The 14,763-nt window shown below is 44.5% G+C and overlaps 1 protein-coding gene across 14 annotated transcripts in view; it reads left to right on the forward strand.

Moving 5' to 3' along the window:
* LOC126998341 (3-hydroxyisobutyryl-CoA hydrolase, mitochondrial-like) overlaps positions 1 to 14,763 on the forward strand; it is a 155,924-nt gene that overhangs the window by 117,024 nt on the left and 24,137 nt on the right. For 4 of the 14 annotated variants that reach the window (XR_007752782.1, XR_007752784.1, XR_007752783.1 and 1 more), the window contains exon 8: positions 3,239 to 3,394. The exons of 1 other annotated variant lie outside the window; for it this stretch is intronic. Coding sequence is in view for 9 of the 13 variants with exons in the window: in XM_050859840.1 (XP_050715797.1) it covers positions 3,239 to 3,369 (131 nt within the window). In the remaining 4 variants the exon portion in view is untranslated. Of the gene's footprint in view, positions 1 to 3,238; positions 3,395 to 6,233; positions 6,916 to 9,116; positions 10,626 to 14,763 lie in introns of those variants that run through there. 9 more of the 14 variants (XR_007752785.1, XM_050859842.1, XM_050859841.1 and 6 more) reach the window with 8 other exon arrangements.

Genomic DNA, 14,763 nt, shown 5'->3' on the forward strand with positions numbered 1-14,763 from the left:
GAAAAAAAGATTCGAGGGTGTACAAGGCTCAGCAGTTTTATAGGAGCAATGTAAAAATCGTGCTTCCAAGAGGCGTACAGCATGTTACCGGAGAAGCCGCCTGAGTGGCGTACCGCAGTTTACGGGTTAAGCAGGTCAGAGGTCACTCATATTTAAATGGGCCTTGACTTCCTCAGCAAGACCCCTGACATACCTCTCCTTGTCCCTTCTCAGGAGAGCTCTAGTTCTACATGACAGAGACCTTTTGTGGTCCAGATTCCCAGCAAGCTCTCCTCAATATTCTCTAGCGTCTCCGCCAAGGGAAATCCACTCCTAGATCTCGGGTGCTCTCCAGGGTACTCCTTGGCAGCTCAAAGAGTCTCACATTTGAAGATTTCCCACAGTTTTGCAGGGTCCTCAAAGATGCTGAGCACAATGAACTGATTTGAGACTGTCACTGCATACACCTGAGCACATACCAGGTCATTCAGCCTCTCGAGATGGAACACAGTATTGCTACATCTCTAGATTCTTCTTGACCTGACATGAAGCTTGATTATTGCAACAACAAGCCTATGATCAGTTCCAATGAACTCAGCACTCTGCCTGCACTTCTGAAGGATCCTCCAAAGAGTACTTATAAGGATGTGATCAGTCTCCTTAGCTACCCTTCTGGCATTGCTATACTAAGTCCAGTGATGCAGCTCTGGTCTCTGGTACCATGAACCCACACTTCTCAACCTCCTGGATTTTGCAAACTTTTGGAGGAGAGAACTGTTGTTGTTCCTGGTACCTGAACCATTGGGACCAATACATAGCTCGTAGCCTACCCTGTCAGTGCCAGTAGTAGCATTGAAGTCACCCAAGACAGTGAGTGTGTCCTGAGGGGGGCATTAGTCTAATATGGAGTCAAGTTTGGCATAGAACACCACCTTTTCAGTTTCAAACATCTCAGTAGGAGCTGACACTGCTACAAGAGACAGGAAGCCCAGTGTGTGCTACAGCTTTACTTGCATTATACGCTCATCAACCCAAGTAACCTTAACTACAAGGTTGCAGTTGGCTGGAGATGCCAATAGCTATCCCCTTAAGATGGGCACCATTGCTCATCCCGGACCAGTAATAGGTGTATGACCCTTAGGTCTCTTTGTCTCAGAGAGTTCCACTATGTCCATCCTCAGTCCTCTGAGCTCATCTGATAGGTAGGGCAGCCAATGATCTTCCGAGAGGCTCCAGTCGCTCCAGGGCCCGAATTCACAAACATACTCACTAACTATGAACTAACATAACTATGCACTATTGATTTAGCTACCGACGTTAGCGTCAGATTCACAAAGCAAACTTTAGATGGTAGTTAGAGGCGCGCTAAGTCAGCGAGGCCGCTGATTGGTTGATGACGTCATTGGCCTTGCAGCGAATCACAAGCATGTTCACAAAACTGTCAACCAATCGTAGGGAGGCCCCTCCAGCTGCCGCTTCAAAAGAACCCGTTCTCTTTTCTCATTTTCTTTCTTTTTAAGGCAAACTGTACTAAATCATAATCTAGGAACAATTATTTCGTTTTTCGTTGATTGCTGCACATTAACGTCAAGGTAACTCTGCTGTTCGATGTCTTGTCATCTAAGAACATGCTTAAGGGGTAGAAAAAGAAGATAAGGAGGAGATTGAGGCAGGAAGAAAGCAAATTAAAAATGATGTGGCACATGTATATACCGAGGCAGACAAGGACGGAAGGAAGGAATAAGGAAAAGTTAAGACTGTCTTGCCATATCTGCAGCCCAACTCTGGGCTGTCACCCGACAATGGTCCATGGTCCCACGGAGGGACAAATGTAGTGATGGATGGATGATCGAATGGATGAGGAGGTAGGAAGATGAAGGAGGAGGGAGGTCTGGCAATCCCCCGGCCGGGTGTTGTTATACCACCCACACTTATCATATGCCTCACAAAGTGTGTATATCTCATAATTTTATAAAGAAATGGGCTTCCTCTACTCGCAAAGTTATATTTCAAGTTGAAAAATGCGATTTATAAGCATTTATATGTAAATATGATAATATTGTTAGCGTTATTGTCAGCTCCGAGGCAGTAGTTATTTAACAACAAATTTAGCGTCACACAGAGCGCGGTAAACGTTTGTAAATCCGCGCGCTAACCCGTGATGTCATCGATTAGTTGGTAGTTATTAACGTGCGAGCTTTGTGAATCTCGATGTTCTCAAAACTACGCACTAAGCCTTTGTGGATTCCGCCTCAGGAGCCCACACGCAGTGCCCTCCGTAGGTTAACCTCAGGCCTGATTCTATGGGTGAGCGCTGCTTCTGCACCACCCTAACTACCCCAAAAATAAAAAGGGGCTAGGGGGCCTTGCCTCCTTCGAAGTGCAGAGGTCCTGTAGACTTTGCCCTGCACCCGTCGCTGACAGCAGGCTGCCCAGATGCAGATGCATCAGGAAAGTCTGCAGCACAGCCGGGCCCCCCAGCAAAACTGGATTGGGGTTGTGGCCACAACCCTGACCTTTACTTCTTATTTTGTTTTTAGGAAGGGAAAAATATAAGAAAGGGACTGCAAACTCCTCCCCCAAACCAACCCAGATCAGTGGCTGGACTGACTTCATACCATAGGGCATGGATGCAAGACCCCTGGGAGGATAAATTCCCTTGTTACCCTGAGAAAGAGGCAGGAACAGGAAGGAGAGAGAAAGAAAGACATCTTAGGGAGGTTGAGGATGCTGCATTCCTCATCCAGTTAAGACCTGCCCCTACAGTAGGATGGACCAGATATCTTTGGAAATTTGATTAAAGAATAGGAAGAAGAAACTGGAGTTGCCAGGCTTTCTATACAAAACCTTTGTTTCTCAAGAAGCAAAGTTTTCTCAGCCAAATTTTCATGAAAAGAATATTTGAGGTGAGTGAAATATTATGGTACTCTGCCTCATAGCTCTTTTGGAAATGCAAAGGAAAGATATTTCCTTTTCTGATACGATGCAGTGCTGCCCTCTCCCTGAATTCAGCTTTGAAAGTCCCTCATTGAGTTAATAGATAAGTAGCCTGGATTTAGGTCATCACCATACACAGCTATAGCGTATGCCCCCAACTATACCATTACCTTTACCCCAAAGTATCACAGGTACAGTTTCAAAGACTCATCACTTCAGCTCTCTAGATAAATCAACACAAATGTTTTTAGACAACTAAAATACTTTTGTTTGTCATCATTTCAGTTTTATTATTTGATTAATATTCCACACCTTCTGACAGGTATACGAGCAGTCTTAGTGGACCGGGATAACAATCCTCAATGGAAACCCAAGAACCTGGAAGAGGTCACTACTGAAGTGGTGGAGGAGCACTTTGCACCACTTCCTGAAGAAGAGGAACTTGAGCTATAAAGATGTAAAAGACACATCCTAAATGGTACTTGAGTGGTCATGTCAGCTTATCTTTCTGTTTTGCTACATGCTAACTGTGTGTTAGACTCATTTTGCTGTGTTAGTTAAACAATCATCAGTGTCATGTGTTTTGAAATGATGGGGTTGTTACCATTCCTGTTTGGTACTTTTGTGGTTGGAGTTGCTTAATACAGGGTAGCATGGCTTGACTTGATGTATTGGAGTAAGTACACGTGGGGAGCAAAAGACTGTGTGTTAAGTGCTTGGCGCTCTGATTTCAACTGGGGACCGGTGTCATGTTTCTCTGTGTCCTCCTATTTCTGGCCATCCGTTTTGTTTACAAACCAAAAGGCAGATTGCTATTTTCACAGATCCGTGTATGCAGCTGGTCGGGTAAGACAATTTTTTTTTTTAAATAGCAAGATGCTATTTCCCGTAAATTTACTGATGAATCACTACATGAAGGCTATTTATTGGTCCTTCACTTCACCTATTACAAAACAGAGCGCTGTACTGGATCCATTGATGATTTCCTATGAAAGAATTAAACAATATGCCATCCCGTGCTTGAAAACACTGGGGGGACAGCAGTGTACACCCAACCAGCTGCATACACAGATCCGCCTTTGGTATGTAAACAAAACAGACGGCCAGAAATAGGACGTGGAAAAACACGACACCAATGGCCGGCCACAAGCGATGAGCAACTGAGATGCCAGATAGTGAATAACAGTCTTGCTGTAATGAAGTTTAATTTAACCAAGTTATAATAATAATAATAATGATAATAACTAACTATAATAATAATAATGGTAATGGCTTACAAATGCTCAGCCACACGTCCATTTGTTCTCAATGAGACTAAAAAAAAAAAAGTACAGTGTTGGCAGATGAACAGGAAAAAGGTTACAATACATATTGGCAGGTGAACAGAACATGTCACCCCACAGGACGAGAGACTGGCGTTAGGAAAACATGACCCTAGAAATTGCCATATATAGAAATCTGTTTGGGGCATATTGTAATTACAATGAGAATGAGTGAATGTGATAACTCATGTCTGGTCTCGGTTGCAAAAATGATAGGGATGATCAGGAGAAAGGTTGGGGAGAGGTGGAGAGGATGATAAGAGAATGAGTGAGAGTGAAAGTTGAGGGAGGAAAGAGTCATTGCGGTTGAGGCCAGATAAGACTTTCTTAAGGTGGAAGAAAGGTTCTGAAAAATCAGTTAAGTTGAGGACTTTAAACTTGTTGCCATGCTTATTGGCTAGAACTCTGAAGGGACCTTCAAATTTAGGTTTTAATTTTAATTTCTTGACATAGGTCAATGAATAGACTATATATCACCAGCGTTGACTGAAATAGTTGAAGCTGATGTGTTATGGCAAACGAGCATATCAACTTTTGAAAGGGTAAGTGAATGTTGGATGCGTTGGATATTTTCTGGAATGTGCTTGTCTTGTCTTGACAAAATACAAATGGGATGAGTTGGTTGTGGTATGATTTTTTTTTTTTATTTTTTTTTTTTAAGCAAGAGAGGCAAAGGCAACTCAAGGGAAAACGCAGACAACAACAACAAAAAAAAGCCCGCTATACTTTGCTCCGAACAAAAGTAGAAAGAACAAGAGGCCAACAGAGGTCAATATCAGGTGAAGAGGTATCTTGATACTTTCCTCTGCATGAGTTTAAAGTCATAGTTAGGAAGAAATACAGACAAAGAAAGGCATTTCCAGAGTTTACCAGTGAAAGGGATAAAAGACTGAAGATGCTGGTTAACTCTTGCATAAATGATCAGGATAGAATGGGGATGAGCAAGAGTAAAGAGACGTCTGCAGCAGTGCCGCGGAAGGGGGGGAGGCATGCAGTTTGTAAATTCAGAAGAGCAGTCAGCATGAAAGTATCAATAGAAAATAGAAAGAGATGCACCATTGTGGCAGAATTAAAGAGGTAGAAAACTTCTAGTATGAGGGAGTTGATGAAATGAAGAGTCTTTGAATCAATTCTGTCTAATAGAGCTGTGTGTGTGAAACCCCCCCTCACACATTATGTGTGTGATGCCTGCCCCACTTTTCTATTTATTTATTTATTATTATTATTATTTTTTTTATACATTCTGGCCTATTGCGCCTGTAGGCTTTCTTTAAGAGCCTGGTGATCAGCCCAAGCCTGTCATGTTGCAGGCAAGTGTGTATGGTGGCACCATCTGTTCTTGGTTTATTCCATCCCCAAGAGCTCTTTCTTAATTCACTTGGACAGTTCCTCTAGAGTCCGGGTTGATAGGTTGTCTTTAGGACAGTATGTGGGTAGTCTTATGCCACTCGGTGGTGACTAAAAAATCCCAGGTGGTGGCAGCAGATTTGAACTCGTATTGTCAAGAACACGGTGAACGCGGGACCCACAGGCTAACCACTCAGCGGCCACCTCCCATGAAATGCATATTCCTTACAAGGGCAGACAAGGCCCTTGTATAAGGATAGCATCTGGGAGGGGGAAAAGAAATGATGGAGGCACAACAGAATGCCTAACCTCAAGGAAGTTGATTTAGCAAGAGATGAAATATGAAGGATAAGATATTAATTTTACATCATCAAGCCGCCCTCTGCTGAGAGGAGCCTCCACGAGATACACTTAGTCGCACCACCACCAGTTGCTTCTATGTTGCCACACCGGGCTGTTGTGCAGCACGACACTCCGCGTATTTTCAGCACTTTTCTACTCGTCTGGTTAAGGCCACGTCACCTGTCACGCAGGTACAGTGCCTTCTACCCATAATCCTAGTAGCGGGTAGAGCCTCGCAAATGGCTTTATTACGCAGTGTTTGAGGCTTACACACGTGCCCACGGCAGTTGTGTTTTTGTGTTCCAGCAGGTGTGCAGTCATGTCGGCCTCAGGGGAAGACTCAACTGAACCCCATGGGTCACCTAGTACGCCAAGGACCAGCAGGTCTTCACGGGCGGGTGCTGCCAGGTCCAACCCACGTACCGTGAGCCGGGACTCCAGCACGTCTTCCTCGCGGGCCATGCGGTCGGGGGTAAACAGACCATCTCGGCCCCGCTCACCAGCCTCGGCCCCTGCTGCCTCATGGACCACGGTGTTGGAGGCTTTGTCGGAGTTGAGAGGTGAAGTGGACAAGTTGAAGGCGGAAAGGTAGGTTTCCACCCCCCGGGCCTGCTATGGTAAACTTTGGGGCAGGTACTTCAGCATGTGCGCCCCGCACTGATTCACCCGCCTCCTTCGCGGGTTTCCACGACTCTGGCAGTGAGGAGGGTGAAATTGGGGAGCATGCCCCTTGCAGTAGCGCCTTAATGCAGGGGGTTAAGACCTTTGTACCTCATGAGTTAGTTTCTGAGGAGATCGATCCACAATTGGCCGAGATGGTGAACTTCGTGTTTGACAACGGTATGCGGGACGAGGATTATAAGGACATCTGTGAGGATGACATCGCCAAGAGGCCTAGCAACTGTCATGCACTCGCTCCGGTGGAGTGCAACCCGCAGATTCTAGAAGCGCTCAGAACCGACGCAAAGAAGGCAGACTGGCGGTTAAAGGACATCAACAAGGACAGTCTTCAAGTGGCGACTATCATCACCAAATCTCTTTTGGCTCTGGATAAAGTGGCGCAAGATGAAGAGCACTCTGTGGTGGCACACGAAGTGGGCATGATCAACGGTGCCCTGGCCTTGCTAGGCAATGCGAACCACAAGAACAACCTGGCGCAACATTTTGTGATGAAGCGGGAGATCAACAAAAAGTACTCGCACCTCTGTTCAGACAAGGTGCCAATGACCCGATTCTTGTTTGGGGATGACGTCTCACAGTCTGCTAAGCACATTGAAGAGTCAGAGAAACTGAAGCACAAAATCACAGCCAAGAAACCACCCGCTACGTGGAGATACGCCGGAGGAAGGACAAGAGGTTTTTGGGGAAGGACCTCGCACGGGGTTCTCCTCCAGATTCCAGCCTTATAGACTGCACAAGTCGGCTTCCAGGGGTAGTCAACAACCAGCCTCTGCATGTCATGACACTGACTCAAAAAATGCCAGGGGCCGCACACACTACAGGCCCAGGCAATAGCAGAGGCAAGTAACAGCTTCGAAGTGGGTAGACTGCATTACTTTGCACATGAGTGGCGTAGCATTACTACTGACCCAATTATTTTGGATATTGTACAACATTGCCACCTTGATATCAAAGTTGAGGACATTGACCATTTATTCTTAAGTGAATTAGAATATCAATTTAATAAGGTAGAACAACAAATTACTTGTGAGGAGATTACCAAACTCTTAAGGCTCAAGGTGATTAAGGTTACGCAGAGGAAGGCGGATCAAATTATTTCTCCCATTTCTTTAAGGGAGAACAAGAACGGTGAATTTAGGTTGGTGCTCAATTTAAAAGAATTAAACATCCATATCCCATACATACACTTTAAAATGGAGAATTTTGAGCAAGCCATTAACCTTATCAATGCAGGAGACTATTTGGCTTCAGTAGATCTGAGACATGCATATTACTTGGTAAAGATTGCAGAGGAACAACAGAGATTCTTTTGTTTTAAATGGCAAGGTACAGTTTACCAGTTTACTTGTCTTCCAAATGGTATTTCAGAGGGTCCAAGACTTTTCACAAAACTGATGAAACCTGTTTTTGCAACTCTGAGAGAAAAGGGTTACAGTATTACCAGTGTTATAGATGACACACTTATTTGCAACAGCACCATGCAAGGATGCTTGGCTTGCATTCAAGATACAATCAAATTGTTGAGGAAACTGGGTTTCTGCATTAATGAAGACAAGTCAGTCCTGGCCTCAACACAATGCCTTGAGTACTTGGGCAATATCATTGATACCAACAGTATGAGAATTTCCTTGCCAGAACACAGGGTAGAGAAGATAACTCAAACCTGTAAGGAACTCCTGGGCAAGCAGAGTCAAAATCAGGGAAGTGGCTAGGGTCACTGGCCTACTGGTGGCTGCCACCCCAGCAGTGGAGGTGGGAAAACTGCACTACGGGAAGTTGGAAACTGCAAAGATTGCAGCTTTGCAGAAGTAGAAAGGAAACTTTAGCAGGAGGATGACTATCACTAATGAGATGAAAGCTGATCTAACTTGGTGGATAAATAATATTTCAACACAGGACAGGCAAATATTCAGAGCAGGCACAGATATTGACCTGTACACAGATGCATCTGGTACAGGCTGGGGCGGTCACCTAAATCAGCAGACCGCTAGTGTTTTTTGGTCAATAGAGGAGAAATAATCACACATCAATGCTCTTGAGCTCAAAGCAATCCTCCTAACACTTCAGACTTTCAGACTTGAGCTCTGTGGGAAGCACATCAAAGTTTTCTGCGATAATACTACGGCCATGACATATATAAATGAAATGGGAGGTACAAAGTCACTAATTTGTAATGATCTCTCTACTTCAATTTGGGAATGGTGTGTAGCTAATAATGCATGGGTCACATGTTCACACATACCCGGAAAAGAAAATGTTATGGCGGACATTGCATCTCATAGAGTCAATGACAGGCATAAATGGAAGCTGAATTAACTAATTTTCCAAGACCTATGTCACATTTTTGGCACCCCTTCCATTGATCTGTTTGCATCTAGACTTAACAAACAAGTGGCCTATTTCTGTTCATGGAAGCCAGACCCAGAGGCAGCTTATTTCGATGCTTTTTCAATTAAATGGACGATATTTGACCTGCTACATTTTTCCCCCATTCTCTTTAATCACTAGGTGCCTGCAAAAGATGCATGCAGAAAGGGCCAAGGGGTGGATGGTTGTACCCTTGTGGCCGTCACAGCCATGGATGGGCATGATACTCAGGATGTTGGTCGATCACCCCCACATAATTATGAGGAGGAAGGACGTACTGACGCACCCTTCTTCAGTGGAGATGCACCCAATAATGAAGCACAGCGACTTATGGCATGCCTACTGTCCGGGAGACACTCCGAGAACGGGGCATATCTGCAGAGGGTGCAGACATCATCCTGGCCTCCTGGAAACCCGGGACAGCGAAACAATACAGGCCACACATCAGAAGATGGATGCAATTTTGTGATAGGTCGGACATCAATCCCCTTGATCCCACTGTATCCAACATCATCAACTTTTTGACGGAAACTTTCCACAGGAGAGTGGGGTATGAATGCCTCAACACGGCCAGGGGTGCCCTCTCTTCCCTCGGCATTGTGGTGAATGGCTGTAGAGCGGGGAACCACCCGCTGGTTAACAGATTCATGAGAGGGGTGTTCAATCTAAGACCAACTAAACCCAGGTACACGGAAACCTGGGATGTTACACCAGTACTACAGGAACTTAGATCTATGTATCCATTACATAACTTGTCCCTCAAAGAACTAACCCTGAAGCTTGTGATGTTGATGGCACTTACACAAGCGGCGAGAGTCCAGACTTTACACTTGTTGGTCCTAACAGGCATTAGCACAGGGGATGATTACATTTCTGTTCAGTTGGGGGGAAACATTAAACAATGCAGACCTAACTATAACATTCAAAGAGTGAAGTTTCAGGCTTATTCTAAAGATGCCAGCTTGTGTGTATGTAAAACTTTGCTAACCTACATTAAACAGACAGAGGAACTCAGACAGATCACCAAACACAAGGTGGATAACCTACTCATCAGCTTTATCAAACCACACAAACCTGTCTCAAAAGACACCATCGCATGTTGGATCAAGAACATGCTTCACATGTCAGGGGTAGACACCGCCAAATTCACAGCTGTTCGGCCAGCCGCAGCGTCGAAGGCCAAGGCTATGGCTGTCCCAGTAACGTGTATTATGGCAAAAGCGGGGTGGTCAAGAGAAACCACTTTTGCAAAATATTATGACAAGCATATTATTGCCGAATCAGACCCATTCCAGGAAGCCGTATTAGAATGAGTTGTGTATCTTACTACAACATGTGGGTGGACTTTATGGGTTACATATAGGGCTCCAGCAGCTAATTAAATGTTATTTTGTATTTTGTGAACATTTACATTACCATGTCTGGGTATCAAAGTGTGGTGCACAGCTAAGGCATATGGTTTATTCTTATTTATACACTAAGTTTACACAGCAGTAGATCAGCATTTCACAATGGATGAGCAGTTGTTCAGATTAGCTGGGTGCTCATAACATGTTCTTGTCAAATGAATTATACAGGTCAAAGGGAAATTTTGTCATACTTATGTGCACGTGTATGTATATGAACATATCAGTAGATCATCGGTGTCCACTAATATTTTATTGACCCAAATTCATAACTAATATCAGATACGACACCCACATGGCTTCAAAGCCTCATGTGGAGGCTCCTCTCAGCAGAGGGCGGCTTGATGATGTAAAATTGAACAAGTAGACGAGACTTACCTTGTGTCAGTTGAAGTATGCTTGTAATTTTATGAAGCAAGCCACCTCTGCTAGAGGGGAGCCTTCACATGCCCTACACTCCCTCCCATGCTTGCATGATTAGGACTCATTCACCATCCTATACGGTTATGCTTATCTTACGGCATGTGGGTGGTCGTATATTTCGAAGTCTGGTGGTGGTGCTACGAAGTGTGTCTCATGTGAAGGCTCCCCTCTAGCAGAGGCGGCTTGCTTCGTAAAATTACAAGCATACTTCAACTAACACAAGGTAAGTCTCATCTACTTGTTCAAGTTTCCAGTTAATATTTTGAGTTAAGGATAGACTGAGGATGTTTATTGTAGAAGAAGGGGACATCTGTTTGTTGTTGAAGAATGAGGAATAGGTGTTTGGAAGATTGTGTTGAGCTGACAGGTGGAGAAAATTAGTTTTTGAGACACTGAAGGGCACCAAGTTCCTCCTGTCTCATTCAGAAATGATAGCAAAGTCTGAGGCAGTTAATCGTTCTGCAGTGTCCAGCCGAGAATCACACTATTCCAGTAGGAAGGGTCTTTTGTTAAAAGATGGTGAGTAATGCAGAGTGGAGTCATTGCATATGAGTGGATGGGACAGTTTGTTTTGGAAAGATCATTAATGAACAACAGAAACAGTGGGAGATAAGACAGAGCCTTGTGGGACACCACTGTTGATTGGTTTAGGGGAGAACAGTGGCTGTCTATCACTGCAGAGATAACTCGGCCAGAAAGGAAACTGGAGATAAAAGTACAGAGAGAAGAATAAAAAAACATAGGAGGGAAGTTAGAAAGCAAAGATTTGTACCAGACTCTGTCAAAAACTCTTGAGTATAATAGTATAATGTATGCACATACATACACATATACCATTATACATGTATAATGGTACAGTAGAACCTCGTCTATCCGGCAATCAAAACAACAACAACACAGATCTAGGGCTCGAATTTGCAAAAATTCTTACCTTTTTTTTTTTTTTCCGTGCGTATGTAGTCTTTCTTGAGGGACCTTATGGACAGCCCCAGCCTGTTAAGGGGCTCGCACACATTCCCGGTCACAGTCCTGATCTTCCCTGATCACCCCCAGTCTGCCGGCAAGATAAGCAATATTCCCGGGACCGGCAGCGCACCTGCGGTTTGCCGCCTTTGTACTGCAAGCAGACTGGCGGCTTACCGCCTTTAAATGGTGACCATGTACAACTTTCAATTACTCAAACCAACGACTGCAGCAGGTCAGCCTGCGGTAGGCCGCCTGTTTACCGCGGGCAGATAGGCGGCAAACCTGCGTAATGCCTGCGGCACATTGGCGATCAAACACGGTCATTGCTACACCTGGTGGGTAGGGTATGTAAAATAAACTCCCCTCCAGGCACTTTTGATCATTCATATGGCTTTCCTCAGCTCTCGTGAACGTGAGATTGAACTCTTTACATTTGACGTGGACAGTGAGCAAAGTTTGTAGATGCTCGTTTACCTGCTGGAAAATAAATGATTGAAAAGAATAAAGAAGAAGTGAGATAGGGCAGTGTGAGTGAGAACATGGATGCAGAAAAGGAGAACCTAATGTGCATGGACGGACAGAGACATGTTCCAGGAGGTACGTACTGAACAGAGTCGCACCAGGTGTTTAATGTGACCCGGCCGCCTAATTGCATGCCACACCTTGCTAATCTCCAGGTCAAACACAGGTGTTAATGCGCAGTCTGCCACCAGTTGCCAGCAGTTGACCACTGGTAATTGCAAGTGTACCGCCAGTCAGTTGCAGGTTTGTTTCAAGACCGCCAATCAACCGGAAGCATCCCCGATATTTTTAATTTTTTTAAAGTTGACCGGCATTGGTCGGTGGCGTCTACAGTCATCAGGGTTTACCAGCGGTGCATTGGCGGCTTGCCAGCGACCATCCCCGATCTTACCATCAGTCAGCCGCTGATTGGCAAACCAGGAGTGATCGGGGAAGATCGGGACCATGACTAGGAATGTGTGCGAGCCCCTTTAGTGCCGCAGGCTAATTTGATTTATAGTGGCTGTCATGATGTATGACTCTTGCTGGGCTCATGCAGCCCCCCAGTGCTCCTCTTGACCAAAGTTGCTGAAGTTAGGGTTGTTTGAAAATCTGGACAGCAAATTCCGCCACTTGGCGACGATTTGAAAAATTAATGTGTTTCGGTGGGGGCTCAAGCCTAGTCCACGCTAAGTCAATGGGTTCACCAGGCCCGCACACTAACCACTTGGCCACCACCTCCCAGAGTTCCACTTAATCTTAAGTTTCACTAAAAGTTGAACACTTCAGTAACTGAATATGTATTATGTAATAGTACTTTATAAATGGTAAATGATGATCTAGTCAAGTAATATGAGCATTGTAAGGTAGCATTTATAACTATAAAGGTTACTTTTATCATCAGCGCAAGGTGATAGTCTTTTCTTGTTTGTAAACAAGAGCAAGTGTTCCTCACCACGCCATAGACCAGTGTGCTGTGCCGCCGTATCGAGACCTGCCTTTCACCATTATTACTGGACCATTGGGCCTATTATTCAGTAGAATATGATGTATTTACTTTATTAGCAAGTCTATGGGAGTTCTTTTCTATTGGGGAGGCAGTGGCTGAGTGGTTAGTGTGCCAGTTCCACGTTTTGCCGCGTCCTGGATGATGTGAGTTCGAATCCACCACTACCAGCCGAGGATAGATGGCGCTACTATAAACACTTTCCTGCGCCATGACTGACTTGGGCTGACCATCAGACCCAATCAAGAAAGCCTACCGGCCCTATAGATCTGGAAAAAAAAAAAAAAAAAAAAAAAGGCAATTCTATAGGGGTAAGTCTCAAAACAACGGCAAAACTTTATCCGGCATGAGCTTCCACCGTTCATGCCGGATAAACGAGGTTCTACTGTATATGTGTATGTATATGTATACATTATACAAGATTTCTAAGGCAACAGCAAAAGTCTCACTGAAACAGCTAAGAGAGGATCACCAAGGGTCATTTAAGAAGACAAGATCACCAGTAGAATGCCTCTTGCAGAACCCATACTGGCAATGAGATAGAAGGTCAGAAGCTTAGGAATCTTCTGGAAAAGGATTGATTTCAAAGCTTTAGAAAGACAAGAAAGTAAAGCTATAGGATAGTAGTTTGAGGGATTGTAACACTCACCTTTCTTAGGCACAGGCTATATAATATTATGTAGGCATACTTCCAGCTGGAAGGAAAATTGGATGTTTAAAGGCAGACGAAAGAGTCTGACCAGGCAGGGTGTCATCAGAGAAGCACAATTTTTAATAACAATAGGAGGCACTCTGTCGGGTCCATAAGCCTTCTGAAGGTTGAGACCAGGGAGGGCATAGGCGACATTGCTCTCAAGAATTTTTTTTTTTTTAAGTACCCTCTCGAGTTTTGCGCTATCCAAGTTTCGTGATCCTCGAGTTTAGCGCTTAGTCCTAAATTATTACCATCATGACTTTCATGCATTACCACCACGAGTTTCGCGCTCCTTTGACATGTACAGGTCACGTCTACCTACTGTCGGCGTAATGCAGCAGGACGATTCGCCAGTGTGCCAGTTCGCCGATACCGTTTAGAAACTCATTTTTACACCAATAAAATTGTTTTATTTTTCGTGCATTGTTACCCAGTAGGGACTTCTGCCTTTTGACCCCCGCCGCTGGGTAACAAAAGAAGTCATGCGGGGTGTGCTACTTTTCACTCGGAAGTGGACTAACCCTGCCCAGTGTCTCTTTTAACACATTTGCATGTGTGTACCTTTCTGCTAGAAATAAATGTTTTTTGTTATTTTCCCATGTTTAGTTTTCCTTAACTTAAATATTTCACATTTTACCCAGTAAGTCAATAACAAAGAAAACAGTACCAAGAATCGCCTCCTCAATGTTCAGAGCCTACTGTAGGAATGGCCCGTATAATCTTTGACCGTGGGACAGTTCGCCGAAATTTCCGCGAACCGTCAGCGAAGTGGCACGCCGGCGAACCATCTCG

This window comes from Eriocheir sinensis, chromosome 14 (genome assembly GCF_024679095.1).
Source record: "Eriocheir sinensis breed Jianghai 21 chromosome 14, ASM2467909v1, whole genome shotgun sequence".
Lineage (NCBI taxonomy): Eukaryota > Metazoa > Arthropoda > Malacostraca > Decapoda > Varunidae > Eriocheir > Eriocheir sinensis.